General features: G+C 31.3%; 3 protein-coding genes across 3 annotated transcripts; 2 read left to right on the top strand and 1 right to left on the bottom strand.

Annotated features, from left to right (window-relative positions):
- Positions 1–147: 147 nt before the first annotated feature.
- On the top strand, positions 148–904 carry LOC124927329 (protein DMP3). Its single transcript, XM_047467726.1, has one exon. The coding sequence runs from the start codon at positions 196–198 to the stop codon at positions 856–858; it is 663 nt and encodes a 220-aa protein (XP_047323682.1). The 5' UTR covers positions 148–195; the 3' UTR covers positions 859–904.
- Positions 905–2426: 1522 nt separating this feature from the next.
- Positions 2427–6157, top strand: LOC124927430 (dihydroorotase, mitochondrial). Its single transcript, XM_047467833.1, has 9 exons — positions 2427–2627; positions 2828–2997; positions 3426–3568; positions 3774–3955; positions 4599–4735; positions 4826–4991; positions 5096–5212; positions 5583–5743; positions 5812–6157. The coding sequence occupies exons 2-9, from the start codon at positions 2875–2877 to the stop codon at positions 5998–6000; spliced, it is 1218 nt and encodes a 405-aa protein (XP_047323789.1). The 5' UTR covers positions 2427–2627; positions 2828–2874; the 3' UTR covers positions 6001–6157.
- A 9888-nt stretch (positions 6158–16045) lies between these two features.
- On the bottom strand, positions 16046–19098 carry LOC124926997. The gene is made up of 6 exons (XM_047467332.1): positions 18318–19098; positions 18045–18233; positions 17830–17970; positions 17716–17736; positions 17007–17632; positions 16046–16889 (listed from the first exon to the last, which is right to left on the bottom strand). Exons 1-6 carry the CDS (start codon positions 18868–18870, stop codon positions 16227–16229), a joined length of 2193 nt encoding a protein of 730 aa, XP_047323288.1. The 5' UTR covers positions 18871–19098; the 3' UTR covers positions 16046–16226.
- Between the last annotated feature and the right edge of the window lie 456 nt (positions 19099–19554).

Genomic DNA, 19554 nt, shown 5'->3' with positions numbered 1-19554 from the left:
CTAAGACACCTAGTTATAGGTTTAAAGAAACATCAAGGAACCAGCAAATTACTTACCTTGGACCTACGACCGATCAACCTAAACCTAAACCCTTAACCTTTAACCCTCATTCCTTATTATATCCAACTTCTTCTTCTTATTCTCATTGGCATAATTCCTAATTCCTAATTCCCTGCAACACAATTACAAAACAATATGTCTGTTATAGCAAAAAGACCTACTACTACAACAACCAACATCGCAGACTCAAACGATGCACCTGAAACCCCAAAACCCCGACCGGCTCCACCACCTCAACAACACTCAGCCCTCTCCCAGGCACTAACCGGCACAGCAAACCTGGCCAATCTCCTTCCAACAGGAACCCTCTTGGCTTTCCAACTCATGACACCGATGGCTACCAACAACGGAACCTGTGATGGCGCCACGGGTCCACTGACCATCATCTTCCTGTCTATCCTAGCGGCATCCTGCTTCTTGGGTTCCTTCACAGACAGCTTCAGGGCGGCGGACGGCCAGGTTTATTACGGTATGGCTACTAGAAAAGGGATGTGGCTGTTTGACCCGGAAGGGGCATCTGGAAGTGGAGGAGGAGTAGTGCCGGATCTGGGGAAATACAGGGTGAGAGTGATTGACTCGATCCATGCGTTTCTTTCGGTGCTTGTGTTTTTGACGGTGGCGATGAGGGACAAGAATGTGGTGAATTGCTTTTACCCGAAGCCGGAGAAAGGAACTCAGCAGGTGTTGGATATTGTTCCGATGATGATTGGGGTTATCTGTAGTATGTTGTTTGTTGTTTTCCCCACCAGAAGACATGGAATTGGCTACCCTGTCACACCTGGCCCTGCTCCCAAATAGCCTTCAAATTTTCTTTCCTATATTATTTATTGATAATATTTGTTTGTATATTTAATGAATAAATAACATTTATTTATTCTTTTTATAATAATTCTTGAATCATTATATTTATAGTTATTTTGATATATTACTTTCTATGTTACAAAATTTCATTTTCTTGTCTCTTTAAACAAAATTTAAAAATTAAAAAGTCATTTTACCTTGTTGTTCAAGAAATAACGTTGAATTTTTCGATCATTTCCCTTAGGATTAATCGACTATATTTCTCGATGGAGAATATATTTTATTTTATTTTAGCATTTGATGTTACTTTTTTTTTTCACCGCTCAGATTTAAGTTGATATTTTTTTATTCGATTTGATATCATATTTGCTAAATCAGATTTATCGTCTCAAATCTTTATAATTTGAATCATACACCAAATTTTGGATGAGTTATTTCATAGTTGCTAATTGTTCTAATAATCTTTTTTTCCAGTATATTTTTATGAATAAAATGAATGAAGTTGCGAGTTCTTAAATTATTTTTCATTTGTTAAATAATAAGTTATTTAAACTGATTTTTTAATTGAATGATTTTTACTGGTATTATTTTTTCTTTATTTTGCTTATATATATATATATATATATATATATAATATATATATATATATATATATATATATATATATATATATATATATATATATATAGATGATTGGTTATTATTTGATAAAATATTTTCCAGTATTATTATTAATCAACATACAGACCATGATAATTTTCACTACCGCTCAAAATATTTGGTAAAAATTATTTCGACACCACTTAGTTGGTTTGTTCGACTTGTTCTACTTTTTCACTATTCCTTACAATACTCAAACAAATTTGTTTTTAGAGTTTTTTTTTTCTTTCTTTTCAAGATTGTTAGATTTTTTTCTTAATTTTTACAAATTTGATATATTATTTAACATATAATATATAAGTTTTTATTTGATTGTTTTGATTTTGTAAATGTTATTTTATATTATTTGTAAATTAATTTTATATAGGTAACTTTTTATAAAATAAATATATATAATTTTGATTTGATTATTTAAAAAATGCTTAAGACTACAATTGAATAATAACACTTACTTACTTAATTAAATTATAAATAAAAACTAAAAAAAAAAAGTAAATTATACGAATAAAAAATGATTGGGAGAGGGAATTTGAGGGAGGAAGAGAATGATGTGGCCCAATTAATTAGCCAAAAAAATAACAAAATTTCACTCTCTTCTCTCTCCTCACATTTTATTATTTTTCAAACGATGTAAGGAGACATCGTTCTCTCACCCTCTTATACGAATAGAATAATAATTAATTAATATTAAAATTAAATAAAATGATTTTTAAAGTACTTTCTCTAATTATAGCTATTTTTTTTTACATTAAATCAATGAATATTTATTAATTAACAATCTCATGTTAAAATTAAATTAAACAAAATGAACAGCATATCACCAGGTCGAATACGGATCCAAAATGACCCGAAGACCCGAACGAGAGGCAAGGCGTGAAGCACATATTCCTTCACTTCGACATAGCTCCTCTTGATTTTCACCAACATTCAAGGCCAAGCTGCCGGCAACGGGGCGACCTGCGATATCTGTGACCGGACTGGAAGACCTTGTTTCCATTTCAGATTTGTCCGAAGATAGCAGCCATTCATGCCCAACTGACCAGCAACGGGAGAAACGCCACAGCCGCCAGCCGATAAGAAGATCATTGCTTAGAGCATAAGAAAGGGTCAGTTTTTCGTCTTTTAATGTGCAAGCTCGGAATGTTTCTGCCTGCTATTTGCATTCTTTATTAATCCCATTGCTTTGTTTATGATTCTGATCAGAGTTAATTTCAGATTAGTCCATTCCTTATGCTTGTGTTGTTGTTTCTCTTCTTAAATAACCTTCTTATTCTTAAAACCCTGATATACTTGAACTCTCTTACAGGCTATCGCTTCTGTATTGAAATTTTGGTTGAGCAACTAAGATTTTGTATGGTTTTTATCAGTTCAATCACCCCCAAAAGTTCTCTGGGGTTATGGGCACTGAAAAGACCTACTTCTTCTGATACTTCTTATTTATCTAAACTCAATTGTTATGAACGTGGGCTACTGAAGGTAACATCTCTCATTTTTGTTCACAATGAGTTCTTCTTAAACAATGTTTCTCTTTTCAATCTTTCTTAATACTTTGAACAAAAGATCAATGTTGATAGTTACAGTCTATATGCTAACTGTTTGATCTATCTCTAGCTAAATTTAGTTTCAAAATTGATTATTATTTTTTGTATCTAAAAGCAGATCTAAATCCAAGAAGAAATTTAAAGTGTTTTAAATGGGATTAGTGTTCTATTTTGAGATGCAAGCTGGCTAGTTTTCTAATAATATAGATTCAGATGTTGATCGCGTGCATGTGTTCAAATCTTCAAATATTATTTAGAAAAGAGTAATGTTATTTATAATTCCAGTTCTGCATCTGTAAACATTATAGCAATATTCAAATTGAATCTTATCCATTATTTTATTAATATTGTTACATTTTATAGGTGCCATATATACATCTCAAAGTCAATAAGCCCAATATAACTAAATCTAGGGGAGTCACCATGGAACTCTCTATTACACAGCCTGATGATTGGCATCTTCATCTTCGTGATGGTGATCTTCTTGAAACTGTCATCTCTCACAGGTACATTAGAGCAGATAGCTCAGGAACCCTTTTTCTATTTCCCGTCCTTTCCATATCACATCAACTATGTTTTTATAATAACGTCTCTAACTACAAATTTCAAGTCTGTTCTCTTTCTTATAGTCTTTTATTCTCTCGCAATCAATTAGTTTATTTGTTAAGTGTCAAAACAATTGCCAACATCTGATATTGGGGATATATACAGTGCAAGTCACTTTGGAAGAGCGATAGTAATGCCAAATTTGAAGCCTCCTGTTACCACTACTGCTGCAGCTGTGGCTTATCGAGATTCTATCTTGAAAGTTCTACCTCCAAACAGTGACTTCACTCCCCTTATGACACTTTATTTAACAGACACTACAAGCCCCAAGGAAATCAAACTCGCCCGTAAGTATTACTTTATAGTTTAAATATGAAAGGTCTACTGCGTTATGTCCCACATTTGAAAAATTATTTTTCTTAATTGTTTTGACTTTTTTGCATAGGGTTTTAAAGTGAAAATCTGTTATACATTGGCAAATAACATAATTCTGGTTAAAAACCTTTACCACAAGGCTGAAACCTCAAAAACCAATATTCACAATGTATCCATTATTATCTACATTCAATTTCATTATAGCCATGCATACACTTGTTAGTGATTTACTTAAAATAATGGATACATTGTGAATACTGGTTTTTGAGGTTTTGCCCATAGACTAACTTCTTGGTAACCTTATTGTTAGTACATCTTGGAGTAAATTGTATGTCTCGATTAACTTGGTTTGGATTTTGGGATCCTAGTAAACTACCCCATTTGGAATCACTAATGTTTTTGTATTGGAATCCAGATGAGAACCAACCAGAAATTTCTGAATCTTTTTTGTCTAAGTTTTGTTTCCAAACGTATCCCGATTCCGATACATAAAACTTAACCTCTTTCTCCCAAAGTATCATTTACAGGAACTAGTGGCTTTATATGTTTATGATTTCTTTCACGGATCATTCTTTTACTTATAGCTTAAAATGTCGATGTTGGTTGTTGTATCAGGGGAAAGCGGGGCTGTGTATGCTGTAAAGTTATATCCTGCTGGTGCTACAACAAATTCTCAAGAAGGTGTGACAGATTTATTTGGTAAATGTCTACCTGTGATTGAGGAAATGATTAAACATGATATGCCTCTTTTGGTAATTTCCTTAACAATTATTTGTCTCTTTTGACTTTTTGTATTTACCAGTTATGTTACAAAAGTAAATTTATTGTTCGGTTTATTTAAGGTGCATGGGGAGGTTACAAGCCATGAAATTGATATCTTTGACCGCGAGAAGGTTTTCATTGACACTGTTCTAGGACCTCTAGTGACAAGGTTTCCTCAGTTAAAGGTTGTGATGGAGCATGTAACCACTGCAGATGCTGTTAGGTTTGTTGAGTCTTGTAAGGAAGGTATTCTTTTTTTTCACTCTCTTGTTCTAGTTCTACCTTTCATTGGACAAAGCTCTGAAAGCTTATTCATCGTTATTTCTTCTTCATCTTGCCCACTCTACCAGGATCGGTTGCTGCAACAGTTACACCTCAACATCTTATTCTGAACAGGAATTCACTTTTTCAAGGAGGGTTGCAGCCACACAATTATTGCCTTCCTGTTCTCAAAAGGGAGACGCACAGTATGTTGATCTACAATTTTCTCTTAATTCACTAATGAAAGTACAATCTTGCTTCAGTACTTGAAATATTTGAAATTCTCGAGGAGTGCTCATGATCCATAGCAAAAATATGACTTCTTTTGTTTTTTGTCTCCATTCTTTCTGTTTTTGTGTTGCCTTTCTTTATTGCCATTTTATAAAATGACACTTAAAAGGAAAAATTAGTCTTAATCAGATTTCTTACATAAGAACATGGTATCGACGATCAATGTAATCATTTTTGTATAAACTTGGTCAGGTTGAAAGGTTTAAAATTTTGTTCCCCCCTCTTTTGTCGGTTATGGGGTTGTGGTTTAAACTTGTAGCGTTTTGTTTTGTTACTACTTCATAGGACAAGCAATCGTTTCAGCGGTGACTAGTGGAAGCAAAAGATTTTTCCTGGGAACTGATAGTGCTCCTCATGAGAAACAAAGAAAAGAAAGTTCTTGTGGATGTGCTGGCATATATAATGCTCCTGTTGCCTTGTCTCTTTATGCCAAGGTTTTTGAAGAGGTAAATTAAATTTTATTCTTTTTGGGTGGAAGAACATAGTCTCTCATTTCTTGTTTACTCAATTTTAGGCGGGTGCACTTGACAAACTAGAGGCATTTACGAGTTTCAACGGACCAGACTTTTATGGGCTGCCTAGAAACACATCGAAAATCAAAATGACAAAGACTCCATGGAAGGTGCCAATAACATATTCTTATGCTTCAGGTGAGATTGTTCCTATGTTTGCTGGTGGAACTCTCGACTGGTTGGTTTCCTGATTAAACACTCCCGACTTAGTATTTTCCAATACAAATTAATAATGTTTTTATTTGTTGTCATTGAATCCCAAATAAGATAAAAACAAATTCAATCATGCATTATTATTGAGGATAATATGAATATTTCTTCTAGTACAAATACTTGGAAATGCCTCTATAGGTACTTTGTCTTCTGTCTTTGTTAATGCAAAAGAAGAGATAGAGAAAGTAAATATAGTTAAATATCAAGTACATATAGTGTCTATATAGACTAGGACAGCACACACACAAGGCCACCAGAAGAATGTATACCACCCGGCTTTCAATATCCCTTGCAGGATGGAAACCTGGACATAAGTCAGCACCGTGAAGTTAGTAGCGTAGAATAGTGATGTCATTGCCAAAACATATTTGAACTATAGCGAAAAGAAGAAATCGTCGTATAGAAACCGCGACAACTGTATTTCCAGCTGGGACTCGAGGGCAAACATGGAAGCTAGGAGTGCAGCTGCCACATAGGTGGTCATGAATCTTAAGAGATCCTGTTGGATTAAGCTGCTACGTTGTTGGAAGATCGGTTCGCCATTGTCCTGGTTGTAGCCTCCGGGAATTGTGAGTAGGGCAGAGTAATTGACTGTTCCAATTTATGCCGAAACCAGCATTAGACCTTGGTTCATGTACTTGACCTCTTTCGTCGCATCTTCTCTTAAGGATTTATGGTTTTCCACAAAGAGCTCATTAGCTGTTAAACCCTTGGAGTTGCGGTGCTCCTTCAGGTAATTAAGGATCACAATCTCTCTTGACAAACTATATGCCACGAAGAATATTCACAAAGTTTTAAAGAAGACTCCATTGTATGACTCAGGAACTATGTAATTATTTGTCTGTGTACCTACCTTAAACCAAAACATATCCCATGTTATGAAGTTCGCGGATCCGAAAAGCACCTTAGAGCCCTTTCCATAATTAGCATTGTGTTTCCGGACCGATCAACTGCTAGCCGCAACATATCTCAATCGATATGAGGACTCTTTCAAGTACTCATATATGTATATATTCTTACCCTCCGCTGCCACATGAACCACATTTCTCCCATCCTCGTCCACGATCATGAGGGGAATTCTCCACGATCAGCCTCACCAACTCGATGATCCCATTCTTTGCTGCTTCTATTAGAGGAATCGATGGGGCTCACTTATTTCTAGATGGCTCCACCTTTTCAATGTAGTCGTACATCTCCACTACCCTCTTCTTTTTTCCATTCTCATATGCTTCAACCGGAACTCTTTCCTCAACTTGCTCCAAGATCTCATTCCTTACTTGTAGACCAAATCGGATTTCAACTTGTGGTGTGTTACTCAAGCTATTTTTATATTCAAAATTGTTCATTTCTCTTAGTATTAGCTTCTTAGCCTACATTTCCGCGTACACATGCTTCTTTTTGGTGTTTTATAATCCTCTAATAGCGGGGAAAGCTACCAATAGCATAACAAGTAATTAATTAATTGAGAATAAAATATCAACTTTGATATATTAAATATGTTACAACAACTAGTAAATACTACAAACCTGTGAAGATCTTTACATATCCTATGTATAATCAAGACACAAATCACAAAATTAATTAATTAAATTGAGATATTAAGTTGCTCATATAAATAGAAATAAATCGGAAGATAATTTTGATAAGGGAGTTGAGAATAAAGAAGGAGAAGAAGAAAGACCGGCCTCATTAGGATCCTCTGCATCACTCGACGACGACAACAAAGACGATGTCTTCTTCACAATATCACAGTTCATTGGTGGTGCACCTGCTCGATATAATACAAAGTTATAAGGGTTTTGAAAAGCGAAATATTTTCGCATTAAATTAAAGACTACTTACAACAATAGATTAGAATTGTAATGAGTTGGGGTTGAAGGTTCCACAGCCCAAGTTAATAAGTGTATTGAGTGCCAGTTCTGAAAGTATTTGGTTTTGAAGTCATAATGTGTAATGCTGTCATTCCCTCATTGTCACGTCTATTCGCAATCTCTGGATGTTCCTCCACTATTTTTAATGCAAAATCTATACACAAATAACATATAACCATATTAATTAATTGAAACACATAATTAACATATATTGCATATAACTAATTAGGTACCATAATGTTCAGCCATGACAACAGCACGAAGAAGGGTCCATCCTTCGTTCCAAGTAGGGGTGAGTATAATTTGGGTTTCAACCCAAACCCAAAATATTAATTTGAGTAAGTTAATTTGAATTGGGTTGAATATGGATTGGGTTGAGTATATGAATTGGGTTTAATTTGGGTTGGGTTAGGATTACTCCAATTATCCAAATTATATAATTTAATTTAATTCTCTATTATTAATCACAATATAAACTAATCATCTTACAACTTCAAGTCGAACATGTTTAACACATTTTCACACGTTTAACACGTTTTGACACGTTTAACACGTTTTTGACATTTTAACACGTTTTCACATTTATAACACATTTTTCACATGTTTAACATGTTTTCATATTTTTGGCACATTTAACACGTTTTTGATATGTTTAACACGTTTTGGTACATTTAACACATTTTTCATGTTTTCACGTTTTTGGTACGTTTTTTACATTTTTAGCACCTTTAACACGTTTTTGACATTACAACACGTTTAACACGTTTTGATACGTTTAACACATTTTCACATTTTTGACACATTTTTCACGTTTTTGGTACGTTTAACACGTTTTGACATTAAAACATGTTTAACACGTTTTTGCACATTTAACATATTTTTGACATGTTTAACATGATTTTTGCATGTTAACATGTTTTGACAAGATTAACACGTTTTTGACATATTTAACACGTTTTTGGCATGTTTAATACGTTTTCTCGTTTTTGGCACATTTAACACGTTTTAACATTTTGGCACGTTAAACGTGTGAAAAATGTATTAAACGTGTTAAAATATGAGAAACATGTTAAACATGTCAAAAATGTGTTAAACGTGTTAAATGTGTCAAAACGTGCCAAAACCATGAAAAACCTAGTAAAATGTTAAACATGTCAAACAAATTTTAAACGTGTCAAAATGTGTTAAACATGAAAAACGTATGAAAAACATGTTAAACGTGTCAAAAATATAAAAAACGTGAAAATCATGTTAAACGTGTCAAAACGTGTTAAACTTTATTTTCACTCCCATTTTAACTTACACAAAGAGTAAGAAAGAACCCTAAAATATTTAAATAGTAAGAAAATGTTCACCCATTTCCATGCAAGTAGCTAGTGCTATTGCTGCTATTATCCCATTTCGGTTTTTATACGAACATGTGTTAGATAACAGTGCAACATACGTTGCCTATGTAAAACAATATTGGAAAGATCATATCGAAAGTGGAGACCTACCCGTGATCAGTGGCGGACCCATAAATGTTTTCTCGGTGGGCCAAATACATAGTAACGTAACATTTTTTGACAATAAAATAAATGCATTTTTTAATTAAAATTTTACTTGGTAATTACATAAAAATACTAACAAGCACACAATTACTAAATTATTCTTTTCCATGAGTTGGTACAAAAGAAGACACAATATCTTCATTACGTTGACTATACCAATCAATCAATTCAAGAAAATTACCTTTATTTGATGAACTACTTGACTCATCATGTCCTCGAAAAAGTAATCCTTGCATCAATAGAAAACGTGTTACATCAAACATTGTCGTTAAACGGGTGCGATAATTTATTTCTATATCATGACCATGTGTACGTAAAACGTTTCTCACGCTATGTCTTTGATATTGAAATGATTCAAATTGAATTCTAGCTTCATTATGACAACTATTTGAAGTTCCCATATGACGATTGAATCTTTCTAATGCCCTTTTCCAATTTTTGTACCCATCTCCTATAAAGGTATCATCTACGTTTTCTCTATTTAAAGGCTTGAAAAGATAACATTAAAAAACAAAATGATGCATCCTTTGATATGCTATATTCTAACAATGTATATTTGATCAGTAACATTAATTGATTGAGAATGCTCAGGCTGGTCATGTGATGTAAAAATACAAATTTGTTTACAGAACATCTCCATTATTCTATATCCTACATAAAATAAATAATTAAAAATAAATATGTGTCACAACCCTAGGCCCCTAAATAAAATCTAACAAATACATTTATTTGTTAAAATAATTTAAAACTAATTTAAAATTAAGAAATATAAAATAATATTTTACCCTTATATTTATATAAATTTTTATTTTACCCTTATATTTATATAAATTGTTATTTTAATCTTTATTTTATAAGTAATTTGTATTATTAATTATATTGAAATTAATAATATATATATATATATATATATAATTATAATATGATTTTCATTATTTTATATATAATTTTTTATATTTTAACTTATTAACTAAAATTTATGTATTATTATAAATATTGTATCTTAGAAAATATTGTTTGTATAAAATAAAATATTAATAATAATTACTTTAATAAAATTATATTTGAAATTAGAATACTATAATTATGAATTAGTTTTTTTTTTTATTAATTTTTATAAAAAAAAAGTGTTAGTTTATTATAAATATTTATATATTAGAAAATAGTGTTGGTATAAAATAAAAAAAATTATTTTATAAAAAGAAGTGTGAGGTTAATATAAAGGAAATGTGAGAGGTAGGGTTTAATCACCTGACCTCCGTTATACATTTCAGTTCCAAAACCAACCTTATTATATATATATATATATATATTATATATATATATATATTTTAAAACTTTTACCCTGGTTGGCCCCCCAAGACCCCCTAGTAAGTCCGCCGCTGCACGTGATGGACGAACAAGGAAAAACCCTCCTCCACTTACTCGCGTTGCATGGGAACGCCAATGCAATTTCAAGGCTCGTGGAGGATCGGTTGCTGAGACAAAAGAGCAGCTCCGAGTAGGAAACAAAACAGGGGACACCATTTGCACCAAGCGACTAGGTTTGGCATGAAGGATGCAGCCAAGGCTCTAATTGGGGAGGTTGGTGATCGTAATCGAGAACTCTGCTTGGCTCGCAACAGTTGGGGAGAGACACCTGCTTATTTTGCTGCGGCTTATGGGTGGGAGGAGATGTTTTATTTTCTTAAGGAGAGTTCAGATTATAATGTTATGGTACTTGGAAGTAGGTTGAACAAACAGATAAACCCAACCCGTATTACCCAACCCATATTCAACCCAAATTAAATTTACCCAACCCATATTAAATAATATGGGTTGGGTATGAGTTGAGTAACCCAAATTATTTTTTTTATTTTTTTCATTTAACATGTATTTGACTCGTTTAACACATTTTTATCCGTTTAACACGTTTTGACATATTTAACACGTTTTTAACATGTTTAACACATTTTCCACATTTTCCACATTTTTGGCATGTTTTGACACTTTTTTTGACACATTTAACACGTTTCTCACATTTTGACACGTTTAATACGTTTTCACATTTTTTGCACCTTTAACACATTTTTGACACGTTTAACAAGTTTTTGACATGTTGATCACATTTTTCATGTTTTTGACATATTTAACACGTTTTTGACACGTTTGACACGTTTTTCACGATAATGACACATTTAACACATTTTAACACTTTTTTTTCACGTTTTTGGCACGTTTAACACGTTTTGACACATTTAACATGTTTTTCACATTTTACACGTTTTTGATACGTTTAACACGTTTTTAACATGCACGTTTTCACACATTTTTCACGTTTTTAACATGTTTAACACATTTTGACACATTTAACATGATTTTCATGTTTTTCACATTTTTGACACGTTTAACACGTTTTAACATGTTTAACACGTTTTCACACGTTTTTCACGTTTAGCACATTTTGACACGTTTAAAATGTTTTTGACATGTTTAACATGTTTATCAGGTTTTTCATATTTTTGGCACGTTTTGACACGTTTAACACGTTTTGACCTGTTTAATATATATGTTTCTCACATTTTGACACGTTTAATACGTTTTTTCACACGTTTAATGTGCCAAAACGTGAAAAACGTGTTAAACGTGCCAAAAACAAGAAAAACGTGTTAAACATGCCAAAAACGTGCCAAAACGTGTTAAAATTTGTCAAAACGTGTTAACGTGAAAAAAAAACATATTAAACATGTCAAAAATATATTAAATGTGCAAAAACGTGTTAAACGTGTTGTAATGTCAAAAACATATTAAACGTGCCAAAAATGTGCCATAAACGTGAAAACATGAAAATGTGTTAAACGTACCAAAATGTGTTATAATGTCAAAAACCTGTTAAACGTGCCAAAAACGTGAAAAACGTGAAAAATGTGTTAAAACGTACCAAAATGTGTTATTAGTGTTAAATATGTAAAAAATGTGTTAAACGTGTCAAAAATGTGAAAACGTGTTAAACATGTGAAAAATGTGTTATAAATGTGAAAACGTGTTATAAATGTGAAAACGTGTTAAATGTATCAAAACGTGTTAAACGTGTCAAAATGTGTTAAACATGCAACGCGAGTAAGTGGAGGAGAGTGTTTCCATGTTCGTCCATCACGGTATGTCTCCACTTTCATATATATATATATATATATATATATATATATATATATATATGATCTTTCCAATATAATTGTTTTAGATAGGCAACGTATGTTGCACTGTTATCTAACACATGTTCGTATAAAAACCGAAATGGGATAATAGCAGCAGCACTACCTACTTGCATGGAAATGGGTGGACATTTTCTTATTTTGTTTAAATATTTTAGGATTCTTTCTTACTCTTTGTGCAAGTTAAAATGGGAGAGAAAATAAAGTTGATATGCATGGGGCTATAAATATATGTATAATATGTGTGGGGAAAAGGTAAAATACTATTATACCAGAAAGGCTAATTAATACAAGGGAAGAAAAGAATAAATTAATGCCAACTTTATACAATGAGAAGGAAATAATTAATTAATGAGACTGGATGAAAGATATTTTAATGTTTACATTTAAACAAAGAATATATAAATACTTCACTCTCGTTTTCAATTAGTAAATTAAAGAAGGAAAAAGCATGCAACGGACCAATTTAGCATTGAGTTGCTTACTTTAGTTGGAAAAGCAGTTGCTAAACCATAAATAGAATTATCAATTTTAATTGTTTAGTTAAATTATTCTAATTTCTAAATTGTTAGTGTTATTGAATTTTCTTTTATAGAGATTTGAATAATTTTTCATATTAGTTTATCGAGAACCAACTACATAGTATTTATTTTTAAATATTTAAATAATTTTTATAAATATATTTATTTTTAATATAATAATTATTATAACTTTAAAAAAAAATATAACTTTTTTAGAATTTTATTTTAGAAATGTTATTTATATTTTGTGAAGACTCTTAGTGATAAAACTTAAAAATTTATATTCACAATATCATATATTTTAATTTTCATACCTAAACTATTAAACAAATGTTTGGCAATTGAAAGTAATAAGAAGTGACAAATTAACAAAGAAAACTTGATCAAAATAGATGAAAGAGCTGATAATTTTTTAATTTTTATTTTTGAACATAAGCATTTTTTTTTCAAATGTGATCCATTTTGATTCCCAACTTTCCAAAATGGCTCAATTAGAGATGATCATGTATTACTTGAAAATATGTACTTTTAAAAAAACAATTAATGATTTTTTCTTAAAATTATGTTTTATTAATAATTTAATCAAAAAGTTAAAAGAAAAGTAATGATAGTGGATCAAGACTAATTTTTATATTTAATAATATGATTTTAATAAAGAATTGAGATTAGGATATATAATATAGTTAAGGATTCGTTGGAGGGTTCAAATCTAATTATAAGATATGCTTAGAGGGATAGAGTTGACATTAAAATTTTAATTTTATGTTTAGGAAAATTATAGAATTATTCAAACTCAATTCTTATGTTTGGAAAAAAGAATATAATAAATATTATTTTAATATATATTATTTATTTTAATAAACTATTGATTGACATAAGTTAAAATATTTTTTAAGTTTCCATTTTTGTTAAAAAAATATCGTTTCAATATGTTAAATTTATAGATTTAAAAAATAAAATATATCGGTTCAACATTTTAAGTTTTTAAACTCATAAACAAATTATCGGTTCAACATGTTAATTTTTTTTAAATAAATAAATATATATATATATATATTAATATTAATATTAAATATTAAATATTAATATTAATATTAGTTCATAATTTTTGACTTCAAACATTAAAAAAATGGTCTGATATTTTACTTTAATTGTATTTTAAATATAAAAAAATAAGTTATTTTATTTGAAAAAACATAAATAAAAAAAGAAAAATTACAATTTCGACCTATAAATAATGAAATTAAGAACTATAAAATTACATTTTATTGATTACCATTAGAATTCTAATTCCAATTTCAAATCTTAATATTTAAGGGTTTACCAAATTTAGGAATTAAAATTAGACCTTCCAATCTAGTGCCAATTCCAAGTTTACCAAACACAAACTTAAAATTTATTCATTTTGGGTTGATAAAAAAATACTGCATTTCTATCCATACTAAACATTTTGTAGCACCTTTACATTAAACTAAAAAAAGGGAACCAAGATGATAGTTTAAATACTAACTATGCCAGTGGAAGCATTTTCAGCTTCTACTCTTTCTCCCATGGTTGCTGTTGGCTTGCCTCTTAGTAAAATACAAAGAGAGAGAGTTTACCTTACCGTTTTCTTTTCAATTTCATTTTATTATTAGTTAATAATAAAATATCTGATCATCCTTGTTCAAATAAAGATGATGATTTTCTTTGTTCATTTTGCACATGAATACCTAACAGACTACAAGATTACCCTTTACCTACTCAGCTACATCAAAATTCACAATTACTTAATCTTGATAATAAGTATTGCCTTTTACATTCAATCAGTACCGCTGAAGTCCTAAGATAGAAAAATGTAAAAAAAATAAAATTAGCTGTCTTAATTTTAATTTAAAAAAAATTATTCAAAAAATTATTTGGGTGAGATTTGAACCTATAATCAAATAAAAAAAAATTATTTTACATCTTAAACCATTAGGTTTCACATTATTATATTAAAAAAATTAATAAATTTAACTAAATAACCTAATTTATTTTTATTAAAGACCATACATTCAATTACTGCTTAGTTTAATTGAGAATATCTAAAAGAGAATAGTTCAAAATTTTCATTAGCAATTTTGATACATTTGTTTGTATACTAAAATATAATTATTTTAGGTAAAACGAATATTTAAAAATAATTTAATTAATGTATATTTTAATCTATTTTTAATGAGAATTAAACCGATAATATTTGGTACAAAGACAAAAATTTATCTAAATTCATGCACTAATTATAAACTCTAAAATTGAGAGTTTATTTGGAATAATTTAAGTTTAATTTAAAAAATATTAGTTGTATATATAATTAAGTATTATATACATTAATAACTATTTAAATATAAAATTAATTTTAATAATAATAAATAAATAAAACTATAAAAAAATATTTTTTCAAAAATAATTATATTAATTAATTAATTTAAATAAATAATATATATTTTAATATATAAATATAAAATTACTATGTAAAATCTTATAAAATTATAAAAATTGAAATTATTTATAAACTCTTAAAATCTTATTATCATAAATTTAAAATCGTAAAAATTTAACTATTTAAGATTTTTCTAAAATCCTCAACCTTATTAGAAATGGGACGATGATAAAAAGTAACTCTTGATTTTAATTCATTTATCTCTTAAAATCATTTTTGTCAACAATGTTTATTTTATTTTATTTTATTTCTATTATAATTAAGAAATTAATATAGTTATGAAAGGCTTTTAACCATTTTATCATTACTCATGCTCCAAAATTTTAAAAGTCTTATCTTTCTACTATTATGTATGTCTCAACATTATTTGACTCAGTTATATTACAAGTCAGTCATATGTACTTAACTTTCAACAATTTGATACTCCATTATTTTATTTATGAGTGATCCTCAACCGAAGAATAAATAACATGACCATAAACTAAGGTAAAATGTTACTACTACCTTATAATATGACTATTCACAGTATTACATCATCATATCCTTATATAAGGTGCCAAAAACATATTCGTAAAATTCATCATATGCATTATTATTGAGGATAATACGACTATATCTTCTCGTACAAATACTTGGAAATGCCTCTGTAGGTCTTTTTTCTTCTATCCTTGTTGGTGCAAAAGAAGAGAAATAGAAAGTAAAGATAGTTAAATGACAAGTACATGGCATCTATATAGACTAGGACAGCACACACACAAGGCCACCCAAAGAATGTAAACCACTTGCTGGTTTTCAATATCCCTTGCAACACGAAAACCTGGACACAAGCCAGCACCGTGAAGTTAGTAGCGTAGAACAGCGATGTCATTGCCAATACATATTTGAACGATTGCGAAAAGAAGAATTCCTGGTATCGAAACCGCGACATCTGTATCGTCAGCTGAGACCCGAGGGCAAAGATGGAGGCAAGGAGTGCAGCTGCTACGTAGATCATGAATCTTAAGAGATCCTGCTGGACTAAGCTTCCACGTTTATGTTCGAAGATCGGTTTGCCATTGTCCTGATTGTAGCCTCCTGGAATTGTGAGTAGGGCAGAGTAATTGACTGTTCCAATTAAAGCCGAAATCAGCATTAGAACTTGGTTCACGTTCTTGACCTCTTTCGTCGCGTCTTCTCTTAAGGATTTATGGTTTTCCACAAAGAGCTCTTTAGCTGTTAAACCGTTGGAGTTGCGGTGCTCCTGTAAGTAAGGATCACAATCTCTCTTGACAAACTGCATGCATGCCATTGCCACCAAGAATATATATTGATCACAAAGTTTAAAAGAAGAAGACTCCAATGTATGACTCAAGAACTATGTACGTAATTATTTGTTTGTGTATATACCTACCTTAAACCAAAAAATATCCCATGTCATCAAGTTCCCGGGTCCGAAAAGCACCTTAGAGCCTTTTCCATAATTAGCTGCAAGATGCCAAATTGTGTTTCCGAACCGATCAACTGCCAGTCGCAACATATCCCAATGGATATGAGGACTCTTATTCAAATACTCGTATATGTATATATTCTTTCCCTCCGCCGCCACGTGAACCACATTTCTCCCATTCTCGTCCACCATTGCATTTGCGACGTGAGGGGCATTCTCCACGATCAGCCTCACCAACTCGATGATCCCATTCCTTGCTGCTTCAATTAGAGGATTCGACGGGGCTCGCTTCTTTCTAGATGGCTCCACCTTCTCAACGAAGTCGTACATCTCCACTACCATCTTCTTCTTTCCATTGATCTCATATGCTTCAACTGGGACCTCTCCCTCAACTTGCTCCAATATTTCATTCCTAACTTGTAGACGAGACTGAATTTCAACTTGTGGTGCGTCACTCAAGTTATTTTTATATTCGAAATTGGAACAGAGGCTCCATTCTTTAATTTCTTTTAGTATTAGCTTCTTCGCCAATGTTTCTGCGTACACATGCTTCTTCTTGGTGTAGTATAATCCTCTAATAGCGGGGAAAGCTACCAGGAACATAACAACTCATGATTAATTCATAAAGAAAACATTATATATATTACATCTAGTAAAGTTAAATACTACAAACCTGTGAAGATCTTCACATATCCTATGTATAATCAAGACACAAAACACAGAATTAATTAATTAAATTGAGAAATTAAGTTACTCATATAAGTAGAAATAGTATTTTACACTTTACCAGAAGATAATTTTGATAAGAGAGTTGAAAATAAAGAAGGAGAAGAAGAAAGATTGGCCTCAATATTAATGCTCCCAGGATCCTCTACATTACCAGATGACGAAGACTTCGACCACCACGAGTTCTTCATTGGTGGAGCACCTGCTCGATATAATACAAAGTCTTAAGGGTTTTGAAAAACGAAATATTTTCTCGTTAAATTAAAGAAGACTTACAACAATAGATTAGAATTGCAATAAATTGTTGGGGGATGAAGGTTCCACGGCCCAAGTTAATAAATGTATATTGAGTTCCACTTCTGAAAGTATGTGGTTTTGAGGCCATAATGTATAATGCTGTCTTTCCCTCATTGTCACGTCTATCCGCAAGCTCTGGATATTCCTCTACTATTTTTAATGCAAAATCTATACACAAATAACATATATATATAACCATATTAATTAATTGAAACAAATAATATAACATATATAGCATAACTAATTAGGTACCATAATATTCAGACATGACAGCAGCATGAAGAATGGTCCGTCCATCATTCCTTCCAAGTACCATAACATTATAATCTGAACTCTTCTTAAGAAAATAAAACATCTCCTCCCACCCATAAGCCGCAGCAACATAAGCAGGCGTCTCTCCCCAGCTGTTGCGAGCCAAACAGAGTTCCCGATGATTACGATCACCAACCTCCCCAATTAGTGCCTTGGCTGCATCCTTCATGCCAAATCTAGCCGCTTGGTGCAAAGGGGTGTCCCCTGTTTTGTTTCTCACTCGAAGTTGCTCGTTTGTCAGCAACCGATCCTCCACGAGCCCTAAAATTGCATTGGCGTTCCCATTCAACGCGAGTAAGTGGAGGAGGGTGTTTCCTTGTTCGTCCATCACGGGTAGGTCTCCGCTTTCAATATGATCTTTCCAATATTGTTTTAGATAGGCAACGGATTTTGCGTTGTTATCTAACACATGTTCATATAGAAACTCATAAAATGGGATGATAGTAGCAGCAGCAGAAGTTGCAGAACTACTTGCATGGAAATGAGTGGACATTTTTTTTATTTAATTGGAATTGAAGTTGATCCTATGGGGCTCTCTATATATAATATATGTGTGGTATAAAGAAAAGCTAATGCAAGCAGGGAAGAAAAGAATAAAGCAATGCAATCTTTATGTAGTTGAGAAGGAAGGAATTAATTAAATAAGAGCTTTAAAGTTGGAGACAGAATATTTTTATTCTTACATTCAAACAAAGAATATTTATATTTCACTCTCATTTTCAATTAATAAATTAAAATTGTAAGCATTATATAAATATCTATAAACCGAACCGAATTCACTCTCATTTTCAATTAACATCCCACAAACAACAAAGCTTTGAAATCGAAGATTCGTCTTGAAATATTGAGAAATCTCACAAACAAGTCTCTGGAAAGGATGTTTACGGATCAAAAGTAAAATACTCTTTTGATACTTACGGATTTTCCTCAGAGCCACCGTTCCCGACCTGAATCTAGGCTTCTTCACACCTCCGGTCGCCTGAGCAGATCTTCTTGCCGCCTTCGTCGCCAATTGTTTTCTTGGCGCATCTCTTCCTGTAGACTTTCTTTGCTGTCTTTCTCTCTTCATTCTATCAATATTAATAAATATTTATCAATAGCCACATAATATTTTTACCCTTTACCAAATCGCAATTTTAAAATTATATATTAAAATTTTTAATAAATACTAAATCAA

This window comes from Impatiens glandulifera, chromosome 2 (genome assembly GCF_907164915.1).
Source record: "Impatiens glandulifera chromosome 2, dImpGla2.1, whole genome shotgun sequence".
NCBI lineage: Eukaryota > Viridiplantae > Streptophyta > Magnoliopsida > Ericales > Balsaminaceae > Impatiens > Impatiens glandulifera.
This window is presented reverse-complemented; position numbering and strand designations above follow the sequence as displayed.